The sequence below is a fragment of the Ptychodera flava genome, chromosome 15 (assembly GCF_041260155.1).
Source record: "Ptychodera flava strain L36383 chromosome 15, AS_Pfla_20210202, whole genome shotgun sequence".
NCBI classification, from domain to species: Eukaryota; Metazoa; Hemichordata; class Enteropneusta; family Ptychoderidae; genus Ptychodera; species Ptychodera flava.
In genome coordinates this window covers 18,321,591-18,349,567 of record NC_091942.1, presented here as the reverse complement: position 1 = coordinate 18,349,567, position 27,977 = coordinate 18,321,591, and the positions used below count along the sequence as shown (strand labels likewise).

Sequence of the window (27,977 nt, the reverse complement as noted above, 5' to 3'; positions counted from 1 at the left end):
AAGGTATACTATCACCTGTTCCAATTTTGCCACAGTTACCATGGAAAAAGAAAATATAACAATCACAGATTTTAAGCAGGCGGCCGCTTTTAAAAAACAGCGCACTCACATGGGTATTTTGAATACCAAGGAACGCCCCTTTGACCATATATGGGCATATGTAGATTACAGGTGAATGTACAATACCTTTAAGGTAGAATGCGCCTCTGAGACATATATTCGGACTCTAAACCTTTTATAATTCTTTTCTTCTTGTGTGGAGCTTATTTTAAAGCTCTTATGATAAGAAAAATTCTAGCCGGCTCGGTTTTTTCAAAATCGAAAAATTTATTTCCCCCCATAGAATTATCACAGGAATGGGGGCCATTTTGAATTTCAAATATCGGTAAATGTCAGGTAATTTGTTTTTCTAGTTTAAAACTTTGCACGGTGACTCCCGATTCTATTCTTTATTTGGTAAAAGAATGGTTGACAGTTTCACTGCATGGTGAAAGAGAATAAGTCTTTCATTTTCGGGGCGAATACTTCTTTAAAGGGATAGTATCGGCAACTTTTGAGAATATTTTCACTATTTTTGTCGCACGTCGCGTACTATTCACATGAATAAGCACAGTGAATCATGAAGAATCACCTACTAAGTGACCCCAGTACGTAACGTGTATCAATTCCTCGTGATAAAGAATGTTGACGAAGTGAATTTCTTAACGGACAGAAATTCAACGATGTTGACACACTGAATGCAACGTAATCGACTTTGTACGCATGCGCAAGAAAAGTACCGCACATGTCACAGTTCAACTCTGTTAAAATGGCGTCCACACCACAGCGCAAGCGACCAGTGGGTCGACCGAAAAAAAGCGAGTCAGCAGCAAAGCGGAGTAGGATAAGGAGGAATGTTGGAAAAATTAACATTTATGAAGAAATAGAACGTTGGAAGCAGGTCAAAGAAGACGCAGAGTTGTCATCCCACGCCGAAGTAGCACGTTTATTACTTGATCGGTAAGTTAGTTTGAACATCCATGGTTTGAATCATATGAACCTGCGGGCTGCAAGTGCAATGCATGTGTGTCGTGCTTCGTACGCGTATCGTGTTCAACTTTCAGTATAACATCAGCCGGACATCGGGAGCGTGATTTTGACGAGATATCTCTTTTCAGAAATTAGAAGAACTACCAAGTATCAGTGCCAACTTCATTACGCTGTACACGGCATGCAGCATGTGTAAACATTGTGTGATCCGCGTTCAGTTGCAACTTTCTGTTTTGTTTGTTTGTAGTTGTACTTACACAGACCCATACTGCAGTTAAGATTTCGAACGCTGAACGTTGACGCAACCAGACCTGCAGCAATTTTATCACCAACTGAGGATGGCCATTTGAATTGCATTTAATGTTTCGTCTGGCAAGTTTGTAAACAATTGTTTACAGTCTCGTTCGTTTGCTTTTCCACTCCTGACACCATTATCATGAAGGAAGTACCTCCGTGTGCTCATGTCCATTGAGACCTACCGGCACGGTGTTATTTTTATGTTGAACAAAATATTTCAGGATAAGGGTCGAGTTTATACCTCCTGTTCGATGTTGGAAACGACATTTAAAATGACACCTTTTTTGAAAACAACTTTGAGAAAAAAGTTACTAAGTAATGTTGGAAACAGCCTTAGTACCAGTAGAGAAAAGAGATAATTCATTATCTGTCTTTAATCCTTGGATAAACAGTGATTCTTTGAGTTTGTACATATGGTCTATTTTATGTTTAACAAGTTGAAGTAAACATTAAAGATCTTTCTGAATTGTTTACTCTATATTGTACCACCTTAGATATTTCACAACCAAACCAAAGACTGTTCCAGTGACTTCAACACCAGGTCCAAGCTCACAGAGTAAGCTTGTTGAAGTAGAGAAACTCACTACCAGTCCTGGGGTTTCAGAAATATCACAGGAATCTGATCGAAGGTAAGACCATAGACATTGTGAAATACTAGTATATGATCATGTTGCAAAATACACTTTATGCATTCAGTTATCAATAGTTACAGTGTACAAGAAAATCAATGGTCATGGGATTTTTATTGTTGTCTCTATACTTTTCATCATTTCTTAAAAATTTAATTCATTTAATTACACTTTTAAAAGCTTTCTAGTTTATCTTATTTTGTTGTTTTTATGACCAGAAATGGAAGTACAACTCTAACTGCAATGTCAGGTGTTGAAGAGATTGCTTCTGATCAATGCACTAATGTAAATGTTGATACTGACAGTCAAAGGTATAGTAACTAATTCATCATTAAACATAAGTTGATGTGATTTTGTGAAAGAAAGAAATTGTGATGATTATTGATAATTTGGCAGTAGATAGTAATCTATAAGAACACAAATCTACAAAGTGTCCTTGAATAGAAATATGTCTGGAATACCACTGTCTATCCATTTAATTTCAATAGTTGACAAAGTTGATACAGAAAGAACAAGGGAAAGATAAGCATGGATAACACATTAAACTGCATATACATTGTACATATCAATATTATCTTTGAATCATAATAATAATATCACAAATAAATACCTCAACAGGAGAAGAGAAAAGGGAGAAGGAATCAAGAAAAAGATGTTGACTTCATTCGTAGATCCATTTGAGTAAGTTTTCACTGGAATTTGCCAGATTTTTTTTTAGAAATCAAAGGTTGTAATGAAGTACTACTTTTGAATTTCACTATTTTGTCATATTATGTAAATTGTGCAAATATCTTTATGTCTCAATTGCACCTCATGTTTGACTCTTTGATGTATTGCTTTACCCTTGTAAAGAGTAACTATAGATGTTACAATGGAAGAGGATGAAGACTTTGAGTATGAAAGCGATGAAGAGTATGAACCCAGTTTTACCTTTACACTCAGGTAATCTTGAAATTGTTTTATACAGTACAACAGATGTCATTACAGTAGAGTTCACACCTATTGTGATGACACGGGAAACCTTGCATGATCTCATACTTCCACTGTTACAGTTAGGATATGTTTTTAAAGTGCATTATGTGTCAAAGATTGTTTGGTGAGAACAACATGTGTTGAGAACAATATGAGTATACTGATATAAGTCTTAAAAATGGCAGTCTAGGAAAATGTTATGATGATTATTAAAAGAACATTATCCACATTTGCAGACCAAAACAAATGAAATTAGCAGAAGATGAGGACAGTTATTCTGATGACAATACAGAATCTGCACAGGAAGATGATGATGATGATGATGATGAAGATGATGTTGATCAAGTAACAGAAACTTCACAGGGTGAAAATGTTGAAAACATTTCAAGAATCACAACAGAGGAAGATGTCAGTGGGCTTCTGAATGACCATGTATGTCTGACATACATGCAACAACTTCTAGTGTTGGCCAATGCAAAGATTAATAGCATCTGTCATGTGAGCAACTGTAAAGGAGCTGTCCAGGTTTCTAAAGAAGTGATAGGTTCAGCTCTGTATTTGAAATGGGTATGTTCTGATACAAGTTTTCTCAGTTTCATCAAGGAGGACAATTTTTAAATTTTTGACTCATTTTGATATGTGAGATCAGTTACTTCACAAATGCATAAACTGCATACTGTATTTGAAAAATAACAGAGCAATTTCTGACTTTGGAAAGGTAAACTTGTAGCTTGTATAGGTTGTTGACTGCAGCTAAGTTTTATAAGTGTGGCACATATTTAGAAATATTTTCTTTAATTTCTTTTGTATATCAGGCTTGTCCTGCCAACCACACCAATTTTAAATGGTGTTCTCAGCCGTTACTGAACAGGCGTCTTCATAGTGGAGACCTGATAACTTCAGCAGCTATACTGTTGTCAGGAAACAACTATGGAAAAATTCATTTGTTTGCTAAAATGCTGAACTTGAAGATAGTGTCCAAAGCAACATTTTACAAAATACAAAAACACTACCTTGTACCAAGTATTGATGAGTACTGGTTGAAACATCAACAGAACATGATTGACAAACATAAAGACAAGAATCTTGTAGTACTTGGTGAGTGATCTCTCTCAACACACACACACAGATGAGACAGAGAAAAAGAGACAAAGAGGGACAGGCAAATAGAGATGGAGACAGAAGAGAGGCAGAGATAGTTTGACTCTATAAATGGAGTTCCTTTGACAAATAGCCCTATTGTCACATAAACATACTTTTCAATGTTTGCATAATGTGTTCTTTCAATTTGCATGTATGAAGTACAAACAGTCTTTGGAGAATTAAAATATCGACAAGTTTTTTCATACAGTATGCTCAATTTAACATTATTCTGACAGAAGATGGAAGAATGGATTCACCTGGTTTCTGTGCGCAGTACTGCTCATATACCATGATGGAAAATGAATCTAAAGATATTTTGTCATTGGTGACAATGGACAAGCGCCAGACAGATAGGAAATCGACAAACTTGGAAAAGGCATGTTTCCAGGTCAGCCTCTCACAGTTACAAGATAAGGAGGTAGAAATTACAGAAGTAGTGACAGATTGCCATTTACAGATTGGTGCACTTATGAGTAAGTGGTCAAGATTTTCAACATACATGATAAAGGTAGAATAAATATTCATGACAGTCTGTCATCATTTATGTCTGGTCCATTGGAAAAGATACTAATATTTCATATTTAAACCTGGATTGTGGGTATGAAGGGAACGCGGCTAGCATAAGCATGATGTTTATCTTATTTGAATGAAAAGTTGAACAGTATGAAAGAGTGCTCTGGAACAAATTCATGTAAAACAGTAAAAAAAGGAATATTTTTGTCACATTTTCATGCTTCATGGACCCATGAATATCCATTAAATGCTATTTAAACAAACTATGTGACATTGTATTGGTAGTAGTACATAGGCAAAACTGATTGGACATTCACCAGTTGAGATTGGCATACTTTGTGACTTCATTTCATGGGATTCAACACAGATTTCAATTATCAGTATATATTTTACTTCATCCTTAGCCCTTTTCCTGCCAGACAGTATTTAGACTATTACTTCCCCATCAGCCAAGTCAGTAAAAAGCGGTATTGAGGCCAAACAAGACAGATTTTCACCCACTTGGCTTGGTATGTTATAGCATCTTTAGTCCAAAAAATCAAGTTTACCGTATTTATGTTTTCAACAGCCTTCAAATGTACAGTACTATGTTAAAATACACTATATGGAATATGGTGTGTTTCATTAATTTAACCATCTTGACCTGATGGTGGAATATGGACTTGGCAGGAAAAGGGTTAATGGGTGTCCAAGGTATTATTTGGAAACAAAATAATTTTCTCATTTCCCTTCCCATACAGAGAGGACTTACCCAGGCATCAAACACTCCTATGATATCTGGCATGTAGCCAAGAATCTAGGAAAGAAAATTATGAAGGTAAGGCTCTCCAAATAACATAAATGAGCCAGCTGCAACACAAGTGTAGTTAACTAAATTTAAATCTTAAATTGACATCAGTTGTATGACTGTACAGTAATACACAACATACATTGTAACTACACTAACAAGAACTACACAGCAAGAAAACTACAAGCAGAGTTGAGTACATGTCTGTAGCAGGGTCTGATCAGTACCTGTAACAGTCCCTGAGAAATAATCTCTGTTACAGTAACTGTAAAATTGGTCAGATATCAGGGGTGTATGGACAGATCTGAATCAAACCTGATATTACAGGAATGTATACGGTGATGGAATTTCTGGCAGTGTCTAGTGCTGTGACCACATGACTGAAACACTGCTGTATGAACATTGGTGTGTCAGTGTTGAATTCACAGGGCCTGATGGAGGGTCTGAAATTTGTCAGATTTCAGGGGTTTGTGTATTCAGAAAAATGGGCAAATTTTGATGAGAGAACTGAATACAGGCATAATTGTGAGCACATTGAAAAAAAATCAGACCCTGTTACATACAGTTAGGAAGTCACATCACTGTGTGTACAGTACTGGGACAGGCAGAAATTTCAGGCCCTGTCACATCACTGTGTCTACAGCACTGTAAATTTCTATACAGCCATGTGATCACAGCACTGGCCACAGACCTGTACACAACTCCTGTCACAGCAATAAGACGTCTTTGCTGACACAAACCTGTACCACAGGGTTGTATCTGGGTTTAGCTCTACAGGGTCAAAACTTTGCTGTATAACCATATATTCTCTCATTTTGTTCAGGCTGGTCAAGACAAACAATGTAAAGCATTACTGCAATGGAGCCAGCACATTGTTACTCACTTCTGGTATTGTTGTAAAAAGGCGACAAGCTACGATGAATTCTTGGTAAGAATGTTTTTTTTGGATTGTACAGTTTCACATGACTAATCATGCTGTGATTTTCTTTTGAGTTTTACCAATCCAAACATCACAGATTGGAATGTTGAATAAGAAAAATTTGCTAGCTGTGGTTAGTACCAATTAGGATAAAAATATCAGTTCATCTGTTTTTGATCATAACCTGTTTTTAGCTAGCTTACTGCCCATGGATAGCACAAAAGTACTACATGGTTACATTGCATGGAAGTGGGTTTTTATTTTAGTTTTAACATCACTATGATGGCATTATATGTTATGTCATTTTTTTCAAATCTGCCAAGTATTGAAGGTATGACTTGAATTTGTCAATCTGTCTGCTACATATGTATCTGTTGATGATGGTAACGTATGACTGGTATCACCGAAGTCCTGCTGTCAGTTTTCACAGAAATAACATTGATCAAAATTTACACCCTCCTGTAGTGTGAGACCTACATTTATAATTAATTTTACATGTTCTCTTCACTGTAGGGAATTGGTGTGGTACTCTTCACCATGTTGTGAATGAACATACATGGATACTTCCTTATGGTCAGGGTATGAACAAGTGTGATCATGGTCCATTGTGTGAAGAAACTGTGGCTGAAAGGGAATGGCTAAATAAGAATGACCCCGCTCATGTTGCTCTTCGAAAGATTGTCCTGGATAAAGCTTTCCTCAACAAGGTTCCATACTTTTTGAATTTCAGGTAATGTAATGTGTGATGATTGGTAACAACAAATAAACTGTGCACACTGGGGCACAAAATACATACAAAAATTAGCTAGGAATGTCATATATGTCAAAGTACTGAATGGTGGTGCTAACTGTAGCACATCATCTTGCAGTCTATTCAGTAAAACAATGTGTGTGACAGATAAATAAGACTGGCTAACTCTTTGCATTATTTTGATTCACAGAATGCAAGATGATCTGCTACAGTTACAATCATAGCAATACTGTGAGGTACTTCCAAGGTCAAATAGCGACATTCTCAGCTAGTTTCTTATTTATGATGTGCCTGAGGTGAATGAAGTTTATTTGCCCATGCAATAACAGTAAACTAAGACATACTGTGCACATACATATACTCATGACAGGTGAGGGTGATTGTCCTTTCTGAGGGAAATGCAAAGATTTTATGAAAGGAGTGAAGTGACAACATGATTGGTAGAAGAAGCAACTGTTGTTGTTATAGGATGGAAAATAGGTCTGTTGTCCATGTGTTTATCTTTTTACATCTACACATATACATGCATGCATACAAATTGGCAAGTATGCATGCATGTACAGGTACATTTGTAGGTTTCTTTCTATAGATTTATCAAGAGGGTGGATTTGTGTTCAGTTTGTCAGAAAATGTGGAGTCACATCAATGTACTAAAAGGAAAGAAAATGTCTGTTTGATCCTCCTTGCAAGAGGAAGCTTCTGTCCAGATTGGGCCTTGAAACACGATAACCATTATCATCACACTGATATGTGTATCTTACTTTTCATTCAGAAGTACAGCAGAGTTGGAACTTTTCCAACAGAACATACTGATGTATGCAGCAAAGAGGTTTGCCTATACACCTCCTATTTACAGAGTCAGGAATTTATTGGCGGCAATGGACCATAATATTAATCATGGAAGGGAAGTGAGAAGAAACAAAAATGGTGAAATAATGTGAGTTATGACAAATTTATTGGATTATACAAAAAGTACATATTTTCAAATAAAATACTAAAGTAGTTGTAAACAAGTAATAAATTATGACAGTAATGTAAATCCAACTGTCTATTGAGGATAAACACAAAAAAATGATTGTAAAAATGAAAGAGTGTAAATAAAAACTTTAAATATTGATGGGACAGTAGTCATATCTTCCATGAATTTTCAAAGGTTTGTGTTATCAGCCAAACTTTCTAGCTTTATTCAAAAATTGAAGCTAACAAGCACAGGGTTGAGTATGTCAAACTAATCAACCTATGGACAGTCAGCCCCATTCTCTTCTAAATACATTTTTAAAACCTTGCTCTAAGAACTAGTGGTAGATATGCTGGGATGATTCTGACTACTACTGTCAAGGATTGGTCCTTGCTATCGTTATGATCAGCAAGCCGTTGTAAATTTTCACACTTGGTATTGATAAGTGCATGCATTTATTCTAGCTCCACTCAAAACTACAAACTGTGTTCACCTTGGGCTATATACAAGGCTCCCTAGCTGAACAAAGCCAGTATGATGGCAATTCTATCAAAATGATAGCATGTACTGTGGACACCTTGAACATTTTAGTACAATACATATATTTACTAAAACTTTACTAGCCTCGCAAATTTTGGTCCAACAGTGAGAAAGCATGTTACCATCAGACTGGGCTTGGGGATGGGGATTGAAAAAAAATCATTTTTATATGGTTATTGACTAAATAGCTTACACATGATTTTTGAACTCGAACGGAACAAAATTTCTGCAAAAATCAGGCATTGTAATGATAATCAAAAGCATAAGCTGTAAAACTTTGTCAAATGTTATGACTACTGTACCTGTTACTGTCTGCAAATACAGCTACATGAAATACCTGAGTTGTTGCTTATACTGTTGTAAGTTTCATCTAAAACCATAATGCTAATACCGAAAGACTTGAATAAAATAAATTGCACAAAACACAAATACTGATAAAATAAATAGTAATTATGTTACAGATGAAAAATATAAAACATATGGAATATATATGGAAAATATAGTAATTTATACACAATGTCTATTATAGCTCTCAGAGACGCTACAATAAGAAGAGCGGACGGTGGACTGCGAGTCCTGTGAAGGTGGATAAAACATATCCACATATCACAGATTTGCTGAAGTCCATTCTACAGAAAAGATTAGCAGACAAAGAAGGAATGCAAAGAAAAGTTGAACTAGAGCCACAAGACCCACGTAGGTTATCAGCCCACCTTGCTGAATTGCCACCACCACCAACAGCAATCCTTGTGCAGGAAAAAAGGTCAAGAAGACAATAAATGCTTCAAGCTGCCTAAAATCTAACTCAGTAACATTTATGGGAAAAATGGGAAAAGAATGTAAAAACAGTGAACAGTGATGAACTATACACTGACTTACAATTTGTGTTTCTTTCTGTGAGTGCCCTGGGTAAGGAACATGTAAACTTTTTTGGCAAGAAATGGGTGTGGGTACATACTTGCTGTATGCCATGATACACAGTAAGTCAGGCTACCGATAATTCCCCTTGATTTGTTCACCCACACTTTTTTGCTTAAAGGGACAAGTCGGCCATTTTTGATGAATTTTGTTTGATACGAGATACTATTTATATTGTTTGACATGTTGAAAGATACTGAATAAATGGGTGACCATGCATGTATTCGACCCTAGTTTTAGACACGACACATGAAATCATCGCGACAATGAATTAATGACCATTAACTCATTTTCGTGATTGTTTCATTGATCGTGTCTAGAACCGGAGTCAAATATATGCATGGTCACCCATTTATTCAGTATCTTTCAACATGTCAAACAATATAAATAGTATCTCGTATCAAACAAAATTCATCAAAAATGGCCGACTTCGGTCCTTTAAGGCTTTTTCAATTTTATCAGTTTCTTAACAATTTGTAACTTACAATTTAAGTTCAGGATTATTTGTTAAAACTATGTTCCAAATTATTGATTTTGTTTAACACTCAAGAGTAAATTAAATAAGAAGTTCATGTTTGGAGGTGCTAAAATTGCATACTTGTCAAGATAAAGTTATCAGCAACTAAGATGGTCTCATCAAAACCGCCTGTCAGACATGCAAATTTCCTTTGTTACAAACATTAAAAAAAAATCAATACCCTTTCTTTTGCCAACACAGATGCCACTTATTCCCTTAGTTCCTTGAAAATATTGTGTAAGGCTGTCAAAAATCTATGTCAACAAAATTACAAATTGCTATCTCCTCTGCGGAAAAGGGGTTGATCTTCTCATTATTCACAGTGAGAAATCAGAAAATTATGATTATCAGAACTATGTTGCTAGAATTTTGAAATATGGACCGAGTTGTTCTGTGTAGAGAAGAAATTTGCTTCAGTTCAGTGAGTTATGTCTGTGTGTACAGATCATGGAGAATTGTGGGTAGCCTCACTTACTGTGTGATAGTTTCCTGGATATCTGATAAAAAACAATCAGGCAAGTCTCGAGGGCATAAACCCTGTGTAATTGCCAAAGAGTCTGGGTACTGTCTCTGATTGACCAAACACAGCAACTGGGAATGATACGTCTATTTCCAGCACCTAGAAATCCGTGTCTCCACATGGTGAACTGCCGATATGCAGCATGGCGATTTGCACGATTTATGTCATCACCATCATCTGTCGCAAAACACATCTCTTCTGTATATTCTAGCTATTGCCAATACAGCTTCATTCAGTACAAGGAGCCTGAAATCCTGAAAAAATTACACATTATTAAATTCTTTTCTGTAGTCATTATTTCAAGATGACCCAGTCATGCCATAGACTAATTGTTACAAGAGAGTCCTGAGTCACCAAACCCAAACCAATGTCATAATTGGGAAGGGGTGTGTGATAATCAGAAGAGGTAAACTTGGCACTTGAATTCAACAGTAGGCAAACAAATTGATTACCATCAAGTTTCCAGATTAGCAAAGGCAATTCCAAATGTAAAGACTGACAATGATAATCAGTACATGTAAAAATACCACTGAGTTTACATGATTCTTTGCAGGGGCCTGAGTCTAGTGAAAATTACATTACTAATGGTACTGTTTAATTATCAAACAAATATATCGAAAAGTTGTCATTGTCATATTGCATTTATGTATCAGTTACATTCATTTTACAAGGGGAGGTTATCTGCCTGTAATCTCTCAATTTAGAAAAAAAAAGAGTGACTTACTGCTAGTTGAGATATACACATTTCTGGTAGCCTATCACAGCATACTCGTTCCAGTTCAGTTGGCATTTCTCTGCAATGTGTACAGATACACCATTTTGGATGTTGTGATGATTCAGGTGGATGGTATCCTGACTGTAAGACTGTAGGTTTTACTAAATTGAACACCAAAGCTGGATGGTAATCAACCATTTGCAAAAGAATGTTGTCTTTGCTTTCTGTACTCATTTCTTGAATAAGTTCCTGCAATCACAAAGGTGCAAATATGTTTAAAAGATTATCCTGTGTGGTACTCCGACAAAACTGTCATGTTACATCACAGAGTCTCGCCAGCGATATTCGTCTAGAAGTTATGAGTATGATCAATAAATGTCTTGTATTAAACTTTTTTCATTATACAAGCTGTACCTGTGTCTAGTGTGTGCCTAGTACTTTACCCTAGCTGTGTATAGTATATCAAAGAAAACAGTCCATACCTGTTTATTGCCCTCCCTAATCCCCTTCATTAATTTGTTCTGCCGATCACTGATGTGGGATGGAGGTGGGGGGCTTATCACTAGTTAGTCCGTCTACTACCTTATGATCTGCTAACGAGGTATTTGGTTCGTGCGATAAGTCCCCACACACCCCACCCCCACCCTGCGTCGGTGATCGGCAGAACAAATTGATGAAGGGGATTAGGGAGGGCAATTATCAGATATAGACTGTTTTCTTTGAAATACTATACACAGATAGCTAGGGTAAAGTAATAGGCACACACTAATAACAGGTAAGGTTCGTATAACGAAAACAAGCTTACCGGTAATACAAGACATTTATTGATCATATTCATAACTTCTATACAAATATTACTTGCGAGACCCTGTGTTTACAGTGTTTTATTTACTATTTCAGGATTTCTGAATAAATATATTTTTATGTACATACACGTAGCATTGTTTTCCTTTCTTCCAGCTGCTGGATGCCATCAGCTGCCTGTGGTGTACTCCCCTGAATATTACGTCTTCTGCCTCTGGTTCCACCTCTACCTCTAGCACTTCCACCCCTACCCCTACCTCTCCCTCTTCCTCTTCCTCTCCCTCTCCCTCCCCCTCTCCCTCCCCCTCTCCCTCTGCCCCGTCCTCTGCCTCTACTTCTTGATTCACTTTCATATGTACTTTCTGAGTTAGATGAAACAGGTGATACAGACGATGTCTGAAAGTGAATTCAAATCAAATCAAAACTTAATGTTGAGTGAATATTGATATTGAAGTTATTTGCTAAGTATCAAAAACATGCATGGATGGCCGTACTGCTGACTCTTTATTACACATTGCAGTACATGTGTCACAATTGTAGATTTAGTCAGTTGTCAATAAATAAAACTTGGCCCAAAGTAAACTTTTTTCAGTTGGTAGAATTTTGCCTGATGTATGAACAGTTTGAGGTGAAATTAAAAAAAAACGGGTGGGGGGATTATCTCAAGTCAAATGAATTCTTTCTAATCATAAATCTTTTGTTAGTTATATAAATCTGTGTTTGTACATGCATTTTGTAAAACCAAGTGTCCCTGTCAATAGAACAATGTATCTGACAGTTTGGCAATATCTGATCCTAAGGAAGCCTATTCACATGTCCACCACTGTGTGGCTCTGCGATGTAAAATATTTATGTTGGCCTTTACAGTCATAACCCTTGAACATTTCGAAAATCACTAAAAATTTACAAACGTGTGAGACCAAATTGAGTTGCGGGTAACTGGGTAAATTTTGGTCACTTATGTAAATAAATTCTTCACATGACTTATAGTTTGCAGTTGTGTTTCATTTGCAAAATAATCTTATTTCTGTAACCATGCATGTAGGCTACACGTGTTGTATGTTGACTTTGTTGTCATATTCAGATATTGGTGATGCTCGCGACGAAAGTAAATTTTTATAAGAATCCCCCCCATAAAAGCAAACAAAGAACATGCGTTTAAAAATAGACTGAAATAGGCAATACAAGCGATGGAAATGTTAGCCAAAATGCAAAAACACTTTCAGGGAAATAAGCAGATGCAACAGGCCGTACACATCGCGGACGGCTGTACACTGAACGATCATTGATCAATGATTGATGGTGACCCGGGCCCCGCGTCCGAGCTCGCGAACTGTCGCTGCTCACTGTATACTGTACTTGTAGTGCTCGCTGTAGAAGAAACAATGTGGCACGTTTGAATTTATTGGTTTGGTATTTAGGAAACGTAACCAGAGTTAGCAAATGTAATGACTCACTACAAATACCACCAAAATTTTGCTCAAAAATAATTCCTGCGGATCATGTAGTTCAACGTCAAATGTACCTACACAACTAGTGTCAGCGGCCCATAGTGCAAGCCATTCCCGATCCCGTTGCAACTTTGAAGTACAGCATCGCATCGTCACCTTTACCTTGAAATAGTTGACTTGTTCGCCGACAAATGACAAACCAAACTTACCGAATTATGCATGCACTAGTTTTAAACTTTGGTAAATAAATAAAGTAAAGAATAGTTGGTGGAAAATGCTCGACGTTTCGGGCTTTTTGATGCGGTGACCGTGGTTTCGGGCCCCGGCGCTAGCTCGCGCGATGCATCGACTGCCGAAGCCGGGTCCGGCCAACCGGGCCTAAATTACCTTGTTTTTTTTACTCTGACCTAATGCATCACCACTTGAATCGTAAAAACCATTCTCATACTCAAGCAACAGAAGAAAAGACTTTGAACAAATATCTCTCCGGATTCAAACGAACAGTGGACGTACATCACACATCACAATCAAAACAGATACACATGTGCGTAAGTCGGATATAAATATGCATTACTTACGACGCTCTCCGTCTCCATTGTTACAGTGATCACGTTTAAAATCCCGCTCTCGCGTGGCTAGTGATATCATCACTCCTTGTGTTCCATACCACGTGATCGCCTAACATTTTGTAAACACTAGCGCCGCGCGTCAGGCCAGCAAACACTTTTATTACCGTTCGTTATTCACATTCGGGTGTTAGTTTTGACTTTTTTCCTTGTCAATCGGCAATTAGGGTGGGATAGATATATTGTAGCTTGGTTTTTATTATGTGGTCGGGCGGAAAAAATGGTCAAAAGTTGCCGATACTATCCCTTTAAGAGCTAATTTGTCGGTCTGTTCACGGTCCCTACACTGTAAGACTGTGGCCTGTTTTGTTGTTTCGTTTTGTTGTTTTGTTTTTTTGTGGTTTTATGAGCGATCAATAACAATAAAAGTTACATGACACAATACATCTTATATAGAGAGTTACAATTTCAATATTCCCTCATTAACCTCACCATACAGTTAGTAATATATATATTGTCAGTTTGTGCATTGGATCCTGGTGGATTTTCTTCAAATAAACATTCCATTTTGTAACTTGTTTTTCCTGAAAGCAATTTAATACTCAGTTCTTTTGTATTGTGTAAACATCTTTTAATAGAGGGAAACTCGATATTTTTTTTTGCATTGGCAGTTATAGCTATATCTCTTGCCTACAAAGAGTAGAAACTTAACAATACATGAAAAGCTTTAGTGGTAGTACAGACCCCCAGAAGTACGGTCTAGTTATAGTTGTGGCATTGCGAAGTAATATGCGCTCACAGTACTGCCCAATCTCTCCAAACAGCACTATTATTTACTGTTTATCAATAATATTCATAATCATAAATTTGTTAATATATATTTTTACACTTTTCTGCTGACTAACAGTGCCTTTTGGCCAAGTGAACAAACCAGAGACACAAGAGCACAAACACTCAACGTGAAAAGTATGACGAAACATAAATCAATGGCTTTTTTGTTCCAGTCGGTGTCAATACACCATCTAATAACAGATTAAATATTATTTTCTTAAGTTATGTTCGGGAATCTGGTTCAGTTCTATGCTCCATTAAGACAGTCTTTTAAATATGTAGATTTGTTCCTTAAAGATACGAACAGCTTCCTTGTAGATTTCCATATCTTCATGCAAAGCTTCGCTGACTTCAGGATCCTCTAGCAGATCTTGTTTCAATTTCTCAACCGTTATGGTCTTTGAATCCGTTGCATTGTCACCAGAGATTTTGTACGCTGCTTTGTTCTTTATGTCACCGGCACATACTGAGTAAAACGGCAGAGCATAGACTTTTTCTAACATTTGCAGTGTCTCGTCGTATTTATCAGTAAGGCCAATGACAGCAAACAACTGTTCCATATTGGATAGTATAAAATCGAGAATCCTGTTCCGCCCCTCTCTATCGAGCCTCTCCTCCAGGAGGAGTATTTGTTTGTACCAGCAAGGTATGTCGACGTTTCTCCTTCTGATATTGTCTTTCTTTTCCATCAAGCCAACGGCCTCCTCATCGTATCGGGCTTTACAAAATTCAGGGTTGTGCAGTAACTGGTAGAACACAACACTTCCTTGGGTCAAGGCCCACTGTCTGACAGTCATATGTTCCGCGTCAGCTGCTTGGCATATTGGGTCCCTTGACGCTTTCTTGCAGTACATGTAAGACGAGATCGTCCGCTCGATGGGATCGCGGAAAATTGTGAAGTAGGAACAGGGCTGGTCGACGAAATCGCAGACACCAAGTGAGAACAGTCCGAAGTACGCCCTCTGCCGTTTATGTTGCCCAGATTTTAAAGATTCGAAAAATTGGACATAGTTACTCATCCATATGTTTTGCGGCTTCTTCAGCTTTCTTTTCTTGGCGACATTTTCAAGACACCTATTCGTTGTTGTACCGGCCGCTTTGGGAATGTGGACGTAGGCAATCGCTGTGTTTTTCTGATAACGATTTACAGGAAATAGTTTTCGATCATGGTCTTGGGTTGTGAAAAAATTGGGGAGTGCTTTCGTCACATCCGACCAAAGAAAGTATGTCGCGACGTAACCATTTCTTTGCTTGCTCAACGTTAGATCAGTTTCAGCAATATTTGACAAGGCTTCCCCAGGTATTAACCGGTCCTTTTGTCCAGATTTTCCCGCAGTTTTGTTCTCATTTGGAGATATGTGTGGTGCCCTACGAAAATAAAGCACAGTCATCAATTTTACAAACATTAATTGAAATTTTTGGAATCGGTCGATGAAAAATGAAATTATTTATTTTTGATGTAAGCAAACTGGGAACGTTTTGGAGTATGTTCTCACCTGAAATAACGTCTGTACAATGATGTTATCAGGATGCTGCTGACAAGCAGGATCAGCAGAGAGTTTTTGATGGAGATAAATTTGAGTCTGCGGAGTCTGAGCATATCGTCGTGGTATTCGGCAATCTCACATTCGTTAGGGCTGACGATGTGACGCTGCAGGGGAAAATGTATTTCGGATAACCTGATAAGAACTACATAATTAGGAGGAAAAAGTATGGCTAAAACGTTTGCTTGTTACACATACATGCCTCATACTGCTCATAACTGAAGACCATATGTATAAAACATAACATCAATGACACTTTGCTCACATTTGGTTCGATGTTGCACGCCAGAGTGAGTGTACATTCGATATTTAATAGCTTCTACGGGCCTTAACTTGTAATAATCATAATGTTAAGTGCATTTAAATACATTGTGATGCATAGTCCATCAAATACCAGGCGAAGTATATAATTGTTGACAACTGTTGCAATGGGACACACACATACATAATACCATGCAGCCCGGAACATCAAAATTAGCGATATAATCTATCACACCAAGGTAAAGATGTCCTTTTGTGATATTGCATTACAATGGATTAATGAAAACATTATTTGGTTATTCATCAAGCAGTAATATTTAAGAAAACAACTTATTATTGGCTTGGAGGTCTTTGGTTGTATTTCTGTAAAAATATCACTAACATGTAAAATAGTGACTCACGCTTACTGACATTTTCACAAACTTTATACTTTTGCCTTTTATTATTTTTTTATTAAGCATACGTTTTGCCAATGATACCTGAATTCAAACAAATCCCCATTTACAATTTAGCATGCACCTGCACATCAAACACTAAGGTGTAATGTGCGGCGGTTCTCATGTTTTTGTAATTCGACCAGAGAATTCCAGAATGAGATATTTGGCATTTTTGACCAAAAACATACATTCAAAGATTGTTACAAATTGCAATATTGCATATGTTGTCACAATTTGAACATACTCAACAAAGTTAATCTCTATGAAGATGCATACCAAGTTTCAAAGCAATCGGACACACGATTTAAAAGAAAATGATTCCTTGAAAAAAATGGAAATATACGCAAATTTCACCACATTTTGAACACATCTGACAGAGGTCAACCCAAGGATCATGCATATCAAGTTTCAAAACAATCCAAAAAGAACTTTAGGAGAAAATGATTTTTTTTGACCAAAAATGGGAAAATTTGCCCCCAAAATACAAATAGGAAAATTTCACCACAATTCGAACAAATCTGACGAAGGTCAAACTTAAGATCATGCAGGTCAAATTTCAAAGCAACGGGACAAGACTTTAAGAGGAGAAGATTTTTCGAACAAAAATTGGGAAAATTGCACCAAAAATACCGTTGCTATAAAATGTCACCACAATTTGGAAAAATCTAAGTAAAATCCCCTTAAAGGACCTGCATATCAAGTTTCTACCACATCTTACATATGGTTACAGAGTTCTAGCAATTTGCAGGATTTTTCCTTTTTACTTCATTTGCATATTTTTGAAACTGACACGTTCATTTGAACAAACTCACATCTCCACCCCTGAAAGTACCAGTACACCAGTGCTGCGGTTTTTGAGTTTTAGAAGTCGACATCCGCACATGAATACATACATACATACATACATACATACATACATACATACATACATACGTACGTACGTACGTACGTACGTACGTACATACATACATACATACATACATACATACATACATACATACATACATACACATACACACACATACATACATACATACATACATACATACATACATACATACATACATACATACATACATACATACATACATACATACATACATGCAGACAGACACACTTACAGACACACTTACAGATATACAGACGCCGCCGACTTACCATGTAAGCTCTCTTTGATGTATATACATATATCGAATATGAGCTGAAAACAAAAACATGTACAAAGTTTAGAGTACAACATTTGTGCACAGACTATGACCTGATATATTTGATCAGGTCTCGACATTTTGTGTGTCATTCACTGTGTGTCAATTCAAACAACAGTGACATATCATCCGCAAGCAAGCCAAGTTCAAACACTACAGTTCATTCATGGTGGCTACTATACTGTCATTCAAACTCTACGGTCTGCCTTAGTGACTTCATGACCATGGGCCCGACACTCGTCAGGGAAAAGACCTTTGGAACCTGGCACGGATGTAGCGTGGCGAAATAATCAACAACCTGTTGTGGCTGAAACAGAAAAAGCTAGTTGTGGCACTTTTAGAGTTACGTTAGATAATGGTTTAGAGGAGCTCCTAGTCGCAAAACCTGAGTCTAAATGAACATCTTACTGTGTCCGTAGTTGACGTGGTGTCATCAGCCAAAATGGAGGTAGTGGTAAGGCAACAATCTGCAGTGATAAGTGCCACCAGTACCGGGGCCTCAGCGTTTAGTCTACGGCAATTATGACGTCATTGGTTTGTGGCAATACCTTTTCTTGCACACTTGACCTGAATCTAAAAACCCAAAGCGAGCACACGCCATTACTTTCATTATTTTTTTTCTCAGTACGAGGACCATTCGTGGAATATTTACTTGCTGTTTGTCTATTGTTATTTTCGGCAAATTTAATACAGGGTAGTAACTAGAGTCTCTCACCGGAAAATATGTTTCAATTACTGTCACGTTTTTATCAAGGTGCACGCGGAAAATCTAGGCTTATTTCAGTGGAGCGGCAACATGATATCATAAAACAGCAGCTTTCCCAGGGAACAATCTTTACACCTGCTGTTCGGGCATGTTCACACAAAGGCCAAGAAAAAGATATGTGTCAAGAAGCACGACTAACCTTTTATCGTACCCCGATCCCGATGGTATAACATTTGCTCAAATGACTGCTGGTCAAAAATCAATACAGATCCACCGATGCACAATTACCATGATATCACAGTGTGTACACTGTAATGCCCGTGGGAAAATAAAGATAACATTCTAGATCCATTATGATTGCTTCAAAATTGCACGTTAGAGATAAGAGATTACCCTTCCCATTTTTTATCTGTGCAGCAGGATAAGAAATGATCGAACGCCATCATTCGTTTGATCTGTGTACGCACAAATCAAACGAATGAGAAAATATAGTAGAAATAGCGTAGTATGAAATCATTCAATTTAGGCGTAAGTTTAGATGTATGCACCTTAAAAAGTATGCAAACATCTATTTTAGGCCTCCTGAAAGGTCTAAAGTTCGTCATTCTTAGAAAAAAGGTTAACGAAGCAAATTTTCTTCCCGGGCTTGTTTGATTACCACTACGAAGAACATCGTACCACGTAATCAGGAAAATACTCCAGTCTGCCTAAACGCTTTGACCCCTGTAATGTTAATTGCGGTGTGGCAGTGGATTTGACATTGACACGTTAAGTGCTGCATTTTACGACGCCGTCAGATTTGAAAGAATTGTAACTTTCATGATATAAAAATCGTAAAACGGCGCGCCGTGGTGGGCGACAATTAGATGACATCATTGTTTTGAATGTCCAAGGAAGTTTACGAACAAGTAATATACTTATAACTTTCGGACTACTTTATTAAGGAGCAAGATCGGTCGATTAAGAATACTGGGATCAGAGTGACAAATATTGTGAACGAAATTCCAGATGGAGCGGGAACAGGAGGAAGGCAAACGGACTTCAGAAAGAAGGAAAAGAACATACCAAATAGGTAATTGCGTCAAGTACAGTAAATTTTCAATCGGGTTCGAACTCACAACGTACGATACCCTTTAACCAAGCTAAGACTCCACAATCAAAACCGCGCGGCCAAATTCTCGCTCAAAGTTGAAAGTGTGACGAAAATACTCTCACGCCTTGTGGCTCCATTAGCGGCAACTTTTGATTATCTTCCAGTTTTTTATGTCTGTAACAGACAGTATCTTGTTCTATCGAAAAGATCGTGTCAAAATGCATGGCGTGACATGTAAAGCTTGTCTAAACAACCTGTTTGTGTTTAATGTTTAATGTTAACATCTTTAGTTTTAGTACAGGTTAGAATTTACTTGTCAGCAATGTGAACTGTGTACGGTTCAAAATGCGTTTTATTTGCAAGGCTGAATCTCTCTATTTCAACGTACCGATGGGAAGAGAAGAAAAAAGGAGGAATTATGTGCTTGAGGAAAAATAATATCAACATCAAATATTACGCCTAGTTTTGCCTTTAATGGTGATGCAAGGAGATATTAGTTTTTCGATAACGTTGGAATTAGTTTCAGGTGCTCTCTGAAAACGTTAACTTTGATGTTTGAATGTAGCTTATAATCATCAACACGTCTCCTCCTCCTCGTTTCGCGTTTAAAATATACCCATGATGTGCAAATGGTTTGGGTCAGGCATGGGGTATGGTATAATACTCAAATGGAGAGACTGGAATAATAAATAAATTCTTTTCACTCGAAAAAGAACGCGAGAGAAGATGGGAGGGGAATGGCTATGGGTCCAGAGCTATGCTGGTAGTTTTCGGACGAGTTTTCTGTCTTTTACGTACTGATTCCGACTCCGATGACGTACACGCCATCACCTCAGGTGGGGCGTAAAAGACGAAAACCCGTCAGAAAACCACAACGACAGCTAGGGACCCACAGCTACAAGCCATGATACGATCACGAGAACAGAAGAAGGTACAACACCTGGCAGTATGTCTTAGAATTAACGGTGTTATCCTTGAAAACCCTGTTTCTTTTCCCGACGTCCTCCCGCTAGCTATTCTCCCGCGGGGACGGTGAGCAGTAATACATAGTAGAGAATCCGGGTATAGAGAGCAAGCTCTAGTTGAAAAAAGGTAACACCGAGTGAAAGAGCGAACAACACGACGGATGCAGCCCAAACAGAAGGTAGAAATGTGCTTCAATGGCAGCAAGTCCTTCCATGAAGTACAAAAAAAATTGTGATAAGTGATGGAAGGAGCAATGTAGTTCCTTCTTCTGTGCTTGTGCTCGTAAAGACACCTCCTATGTGGAATCTGTACAGTGGTTATTTGTATGTTTATAGAGTTTAAATTTGAATTTGTCATATCATCCTCAGTATATGCGGATATAACGCGTTGTTAAATCTTCTCACGCTGCTACATCAATATTGTCATTATTTTACGATTTTGTTTCTGAGTTCTTACAAAAACTTAAAACTTGGACAGTGCTTATACATATGTGGTGGTGTTGTTTAGAGTACGTCTGACAGTCTGCTAGACAATGTTTCAATTTTTGCAAAGTTCCTTGATTCCTTTATGATTGACTCATGTTACCGCTTAGCTGCTAATGGCACCTGACAGTGTTGGCAACACCTCTATTTAGACAATATGTCTAGTTCGTCTAATGCCAATGCTTCAAAGCAAACCACTGTCACTTACTGGTCACTAGGCGAAAGGTAACAAGTGTAGGCATTGCGTAATGATAGCAAACTTGACGCCAAAGTGAACGACCTCCATGAAAATACATTGCAGCTAGTCAACATTCAAATTGATGGTTCAATTAGAAAATAGAAAGTAGGCTGATAAGCGATTTTTAAACGTTTTTATTGTATCGTTGATGCACTTTTTGGATCATTTCGGAATGAACGAGTTTTCACCACTGTTGCAAAATTAAATTATTAATTTGTAAACACGCTTTTAAGGATGGTACTTTGCGGCAAATCAGAATTTGCCTGGCAAGTTTCATTGAAAGTATGAAAAGCCCTCTCTAAAACTTCTGTTCAGCAAAAAAATTTTTTTTTCAGACTCTTCGACAGTCTTTTATCAAATATAATTTTACTGTATCAGCATCAGTATGGCAATATTATTGAAAAGTAAACTACAAACTCGACCCCATGACGGACACGTTGAAACCGCCGATCAGATTGAACAAAAATTGACAAGGACTGCAATGTCACTTGATTGAACAAAATTATCTTTTTTCCCATAACGCTTTGTGCTATCAATACTTGCACGCCGCGTTATACTCATGTGGGCAGAGTCAGGTAGCAAAAGTTATTTATTACGTGCCTCGACGTGCAAATCAGTGCATTGGTTTGAATAGGAACATCCGGGGAGTTCGCGGGCCGTGGGAACGATGTACTGACCGGTTTACATAGTTACCCGGTCCAGTGAAGCCCTTCGATGTTTTCGACGTTAAATGCACGCATTGCTATTTTGACTTTCATGAACATCTGTTTGGTGCTGGTCGATAATGGTTAATTGTTTGAGAATGCCCTGCAAGTAACTAAACTTCATATCGCGTTAACTGTGAAGAGGCATGTAATAAAAATATTATTGCCTGAATACACGGGTTTATGTGCCCTCGCAGAAGGAGACAATTTGCCCTCCTGGCGTCGGACAAATTGCCACCTGCTCTCTGGCATGTGTTCAGGCAATTGTATATAAAACTGAATCTACCGCTTTGAGGTACTTGGTATATTGCAACGAGCAGAAGGGGCACAATTGAGGAAGAGAAGTAACAACTTCATAGTCCCGGTGTCAAACTATGGATTAAATATCTTGATCGGCATATAACTTCAAGAGAGCGCACTTTTTCTCGTGAGTGATTATAAAGACGGACGACTAGTGCTGTGGAAAACACTGGAGATTTCAGCTTACAATTTAGAGTTTATTTGTCATATCGATGAGTTTAGACGTAACTACTATACTGCAATAATTTGTATGTCCACCATCTTGAATCAGGGTTGTTATTTACTTACTTCATTTTTGTTGTACAAAAGACAAATCTCATAACACTTATATCTTGGACGTCATATGTTTTTAGATTTATTAGCAGTAAAATTAATCTGTGTTACATCTATTAAAATTTGAAAGTGCATGAATTATGAACGTCAGGGATCGATGTCATAAGCTAACACAGGGCCAAAGTAAGAGTAAAATATTTGATTTTGCGTTAAAATTAAATTATTTATTGCACAAGTGACCATATTTGGCGATAATCTGCTGCAAAACCTAATCATGACTTTTAAAATTGCTTCTTTACAGCAATCATAATACAATGAAAACAGTGTACACAAATGCATTGTCTTCATGACACATTGAAGTACGGAAAAACCAAGAAGTAAACATCTTATGATAGTTAATAATAATAAAATCACTTTTTCGTCCGTTTGTTTGTTAAAGCTCCACTAGTTGTAAATTTGAAATTCCGTCATATTCAAACGGACTACTATGTAACACATATTCAATACCTAATTCAATGAGACCAGCATATATATTCTATATCTCGTTCAACGAGACAAGCGTATACTCATTCAAAAAGACCACAGCACATATACATATCTTCTGATATATATATATATATATATATATATATATATATATATATATATATATATATTATATATATATATATATATATATATATATTATAAAACACATACTTTAATTTCCTCGGGAACAGTATTTTTGCGACAGCTATACACGACGGGTATATTCACATAATATTAATAAGGCAAACCAACCCCTCCCCCAAAAAAGCTGATGTGTGTACACGGCATGAACCAGGAAATATGCTAATGATACAAATGTCATGGATTGTCTTTAAGGTTGTACGCGCCTGGAAATTGAAAGATCTAAACTTGTGCTTACACTTTCCATAGGGAAACGTTTAGCTCTTTCCTTTAGGAATTTAAAATATAAAATAGGGGTCATCATGTGGTATTAGGGAAACAAATTACCCAATATTTACCGACTCTTGCAACTTTAAAATGACTGCCATCTCTGTGTTAAGTCTATGGTAAAAAATTAGATTTTCACAAAACTAACCCGGTTAAAACTTTAGTTGCTGTATGAGCTTCGAAACGAGCCCCACAAGTAGTAGATCAAAAATACAGTGTAAAAGTTTGAGAGTTCGAATATAACACCATTGGAACTAATTTGGGATAATTGGATGGTGAAATGATGTCGGTTTAATCTGAAAATGTCAGTTCATCTGCTTTTCTTTTCAAGTAACATACTTGTTTTATGAGTAATTTGTAATATTGCAACATTCAGCTATAGGGCAAGTAACAATTTTTGAGAAATTTGAAAATTGTGTTGATCCAATTATCCCGAATTAGTTCCAATCGTGTTATATGTAAATAAGTATGCACACATCTACCTGCAAATTTCGTGAGAGGATTGTAGATGAGGTCAGTAACAGAGGGCGTTTTCTTAATAAACAGGGAAACAGCCAAGCCAAAACGCTAGGATCTCGGACATGTAAAGATGTTTGTAGTTCGTATCTTCAGTTTTACTTTGTGTGAAGCAGTGATTTTGACCTTGGCATGACTTTTACCTGGCGTTTATTTAATTGCAGTTTCAAGCAGTAAGAGAAAGTACAGTGTAGGATGCAAACGGATCAGATTAGTCAGATCAGTGATCTCTGACGAGTTTTTAAAAAATCAGAGAAATGATGGGGAAGAGAACACACACGATGGAAAGCAGAAGCTTAGATTGTTTCACGCTACGATACTTTACCGGAAAGATATCTTGCCCGAGGTCCTGTAATAATGAAAGTCATTTTCTAGAAATTTGAAAGAGGAGTGATCGAATTCTTGCTTAATTACTTGAGTGACGATGAAATGACCACTTGCTGGCTACAATCCTCTCACATTTCTGATTTTTTAAGGTCTTAAAGCAAATCGTGGTAAGAGGGTGCTTCCACTGTGGAATAAGGTTTTCTGATCGTCAAAGCAGTTTATGTAACTATAATTAAATCCAGATTTAATTAAGAGTCAAGTAGAACGAGGTCGATATCTGGACTCAAGATAAGAGAAACAAACTTTGAAATTTTTAAAAATGGAGACGTCCAAAGTAGAAATAATGGCGATGTTGAAGGCAGAGGAGACAGTACGTGCATGACGTGTGCAATAAAGCAGACTCGAAAAACAAGAAAAGAAGCAAACAAATGTAAAGATTACATCGAGGTTGAAAATTTGCGGAAACATTCTTACAAGCTTTAGAATGTCTTTGATCAAATGAAGTATAAGAATAATTAATTTATGTTCGTGAACCTAATTCAGTTCTGTACACGGCACTCTTAGGACAGTCCCTTAAATTTGTCGAGCTGTTTGTTGAAAATGCGAACAGCTTCGTTGTAGATTTCCATATCTTCATGTAAAACTTCTCTGACTTCAGGATCCTCCATCAGATCTTTTTTCAATTTCTCAACAATCATGGTCTTGGAATCTGTTGCATTGTCACCGGAGATTTTGTACACTGATTTGTTCTTTACGTCACCAGCACAAAGCGAGTAAAATGGCAGATCATAGACTTTCTCCAGCATTTGCAAGGTCTCATTGTATTTTTCGGCTAAGCCGATAAAAGCGAACAAATTTTTCATATTCGCTAGTATAAAACTAAGAACGTGTTGCCTCCTGTCTTTGTCGATCCTTTTTTGTAACAGGAGAATTTGTTTGTACCAGCAAGGTATGTCGACGTTTCTCCTTTTGATATCACCTTTCTTTTTCATTAAGTCAGTGGCTTCAACGTTGTATTGCTCCTCACATAACTCAGGGTTGTGTAGTAGCTGATAGAACACCACGCTTCCCTGGTGCAAGGCCCATTGTTTGACGGTCATATTTCTTGCGTCAGCCGCATGACATATTTTGTCTCGTCTTTTCTTGCAGTACATGTAAGACGAGATTGTCCGCTCGATTGGATCACGGAAGACTGTGAAGTAGGAGCAGGGCTGGTCGACGAAGTCGCAAACGCCAAGTGCAAAAACTCCAAGATACGCCCTCGATCGGTGATGTTTCCCAGATTTCAGAGAATTGAAAATGCTCAGGTAATTCCTGAACCAGACATTTTGTGGCTTCTCTAATTTTCTTTGCTCAGCGACATTCCTCAGGCACTCAAGCGTGGTTGTTCCAGCAGATTTGGGAATATGGACGAATACAATGGTTGTGTTTTCCTGATAAAGTTTTTCAGTTATTATTTTTCTATCATGGTATTTAACGATGAAGAAATTAGGAAGTGCTTTCGTCATATTCGACCACAGAAAATATGTTGAGATAAAATCGTCTTTTTGTTTATCAAACGTCAGATCAGTCTCAGCAATATTTGATAGGGTCTTCTCTGTTATTAGTCTGTCCTTATATTTAGATATTGCCGGATTTTGGTGCTCAATAGGCAGAACGTGCAATTTCCTGCAAAAAAGTATGACGTCATCTTAAGTGTATCATTCACACGCGCCTAAAAGGTGCTAATGATTATGCAATGCACGTATACCATGTACCAGTAAACACAAGGTATATCAAAACACACTCTCAGGTTAGTATTTTAACATGCATGCATGCGTGCAAGCATGCATGCATGCATGTATGTATGTATGTATGTATGTATGTATGTATGTATGTATGTATGTATGTATGTATGTATGTATCATTGTATGTATCATTGTATGTATCATTGTATGTATTTATATATGTTGTTTGTGTGTGTGAGAGACTGAGACAGGGAGAATATTATTTATAAAAATTATATGTAAAGTATACATTTCTGAGCATACCTGCAGTGAAGTTTATATGCCGATGGTATGATGTTCATAAAGGTAATCACCAGGATGGCTGTGATGATAATAAATTTGTCTTTGTTGAGTCTGACCACGTCCATTATTCCGGTACTGTGCAGTCCTGAAGAGTAACGATATATCCCGATCCCCAAAGAAATGCGATGTTGTGTAATGTCTGAAAGAGAATGCAGGAATTTCGTTAAAGGCTGGCCACCCGCGGATACGTGACAGATGCATGGCTGGCTATGGAAAGGCAGCTGTCTGTGGCGGGCTAGGCTGTCTGTGCGGGTCATCAAAGGTAAATTCCACCACAGAACATGCGGGGCAAATGTGCGATGTGTCACAGCTGTGTTTTCACAGCTAACATGTGGCAGGTGTGCGATCTGTCAGGTGCTGCCAACCGGTAAATTTCGTCAGTTTCACAAAATCACTATAAAATATGTTTCGAAGGCTTATATACTGATTTTACATATTTTTTAATTTTACTACAATTTTGGAGGGGAAAAGTAGAGCTGTTTTCCCCACCACTGAAATTCTCCATTGCCAATTAGATGTACATATTTTAACATAAAAATTTCATTTTACGCAACTCTGAGCTCAGCACTATCTTTTGACCAGACTTACATGGGTGGCAACCAAGATCGACGCAAAACTGTGCTTCCATCATTTCATCATTTCAACTTATGACCTGAAGTTCTATCAACCACGGCATTCCCCTTCCTCTACCTATTTTCCGGTACCCACTGCCAGAAATGTTTTTCCCGCCCATTGTAAAAAACTGAAATTTCTTGCGCTTCCGCGGTAAATTTTGACATTTCCTCCCCGCCTTTTGATCAGTTGTTCAATTTGCCCGCCTGCTGAAAAACTGCACACAAATACCTTTTTGCGCGAACAGCTGCGATTGCGGCACCTGATGTGTGCATGAAGCAAATTTGTTATTTGTACATTAGGTCACATTGGATGTATAATCATTTGAAGACATTTGTGATCGCCTGAAGTACAATATTTGACGTCCAGTAGTTTTGTGTGATTGTTTCTGATATACCATACGCTGAGCGTGTCCTACCTTGGCATTATTAAAGCTGTAATTATCACT

General features: G+C 37.5%; 3 protein-coding genes across 4 annotated transcripts; 1 reads left to right on the top strand and 2 right to left on the bottom strand.

Annotated features, from left to right (window-relative positions):
* The first annotated feature begins 526 nt into the window (after window positions 1-526).
* Window positions 527-12,138, top strand: LOC139151408 (uncharacterized). Of its 2 annotated transcripts, XM_070724192.1 has the most exons (13): window positions 528-999; window positions 1,821-1,955; window positions 2,174-2,266; window positions 2,574-2,636; window positions 2,808-2,897; window positions 3,164-3,494; window positions 3,743-4,025; window positions 4,307-4,543; window positions 5,324-5,400; window positions 6,194-6,298; window positions 6,803-7,019; window positions 7,813-7,977; window positions 9,068-12,138. In XM_070724192.1, exons 1-11 carry the CDS (start codon window positions 785-787, stop codon window positions 6,833-6,835), a joined length of 1,662 nt encoding a protein of 553 aa, XP_070580293.1. In that variant the 5' UTR covers window positions 528-784; the 3' UTR covers window positions 6,836-7,019; window positions 7,813-7,977; window positions 9,068-12,138. The 2 variants fall into 2 exon arrangements, with proteins under 2 accessions (XP_070580292.1, XP_070580293.1); XM_070724191.1 differs by lacking the exons at window positions 6,803-7,019; window positions 7,813-7,977; window positions 9,068-12,138 and having other exon boundaries at window positions 527-999; window positions 6,194-6,344.
* LOC139151410 (uncharacterized) lies at window positions 7,816-18,840 on the bottom strand. The gene is made up of 6 exons (XM_070724193.1): window positions 18,716-18,840; window positions 18,261-18,303; window positions 16,357-16,511; window positions 12,142-16,228; window positions 11,218-11,457; window positions 7,816-10,747 (listed from the first exon to the last, which is right to left on the bottom strand). Exons 1-4 carry the CDS (start codon window positions 18,739-18,741, stop codon window positions 15,118-15,120), a joined length of 1,335 nt encoding a protein of 444 aa, XP_070580294.1. The 5' UTR covers window positions 18,742-18,840; the 3' UTR covers window positions 7,816-10,747; window positions 11,218-11,457; window positions 12,142-15,117.
* A 6,568-nt stretch (window positions 18,841-25,408) lies between these two features.
* Window positions 25,409-26,356, bottom strand: LOC139152267 (uncharacterized). The gene has a single exon (XM_070725409.1). The coding sequence runs from the start codon at window positions 26,354-26,356 to the stop codon at window positions 25,409-25,411; it is 948 nt and encodes a 315-aa protein (XP_070581510.1).
* Between the last annotated feature and the right edge of the window lie 1,621 nt (window positions 26,357-27,977).

Bases quoted from the DNA above. Each gene is read 5' to 3' on its own strand.
- LOC139152267 (XM_070725409.1), bottom strand. From the start codon at position 26,356: ATGACGAAAGCACTTCCTAATTTCTTCATCGTTAAATACCATGATAGA.
- LOC139151408 (XM_070724191.1), top strand. From the start codon at position 785: ATGTCACAGTTCAACTCTGTTAAAATGGCGTCCACACCACAGCGCAAG. The intron at 2,637-2,807 runs GTAAGTTTTCAC...ACCCTTGTAAAG, and splicing joins TCATTCGTAGATCCATTTGA to AGTAACTATAGATGTTACAA. The intron at 5,401-6,193 runs GTAAGGCTCTCC...CATTTTGTTCAG, and splicing joins TAGGAAAGAAAATTATGAAG to GCTGGTCAAGACAAACAATG.
- LOC139151410 (XM_070724193.1), bottom strand. From the start codon at position 18,741: ATGACACCACGTCAACTACGGACACA. The intron at 18,304-18,715 runs GTAAGATGTTCA...TTTTGTTTTCAG, and splicing joins CCACGTCAACTACGGACACA to CTCATATTCGATATATGTAT. The intron at 16,512-18,260 runs GTAAGTCGGCGG...TTTCCCCTGCAG, and splicing joins CATCAAAGAGAGCTTACATG to CGTCACATCGTCAGCCCTAA.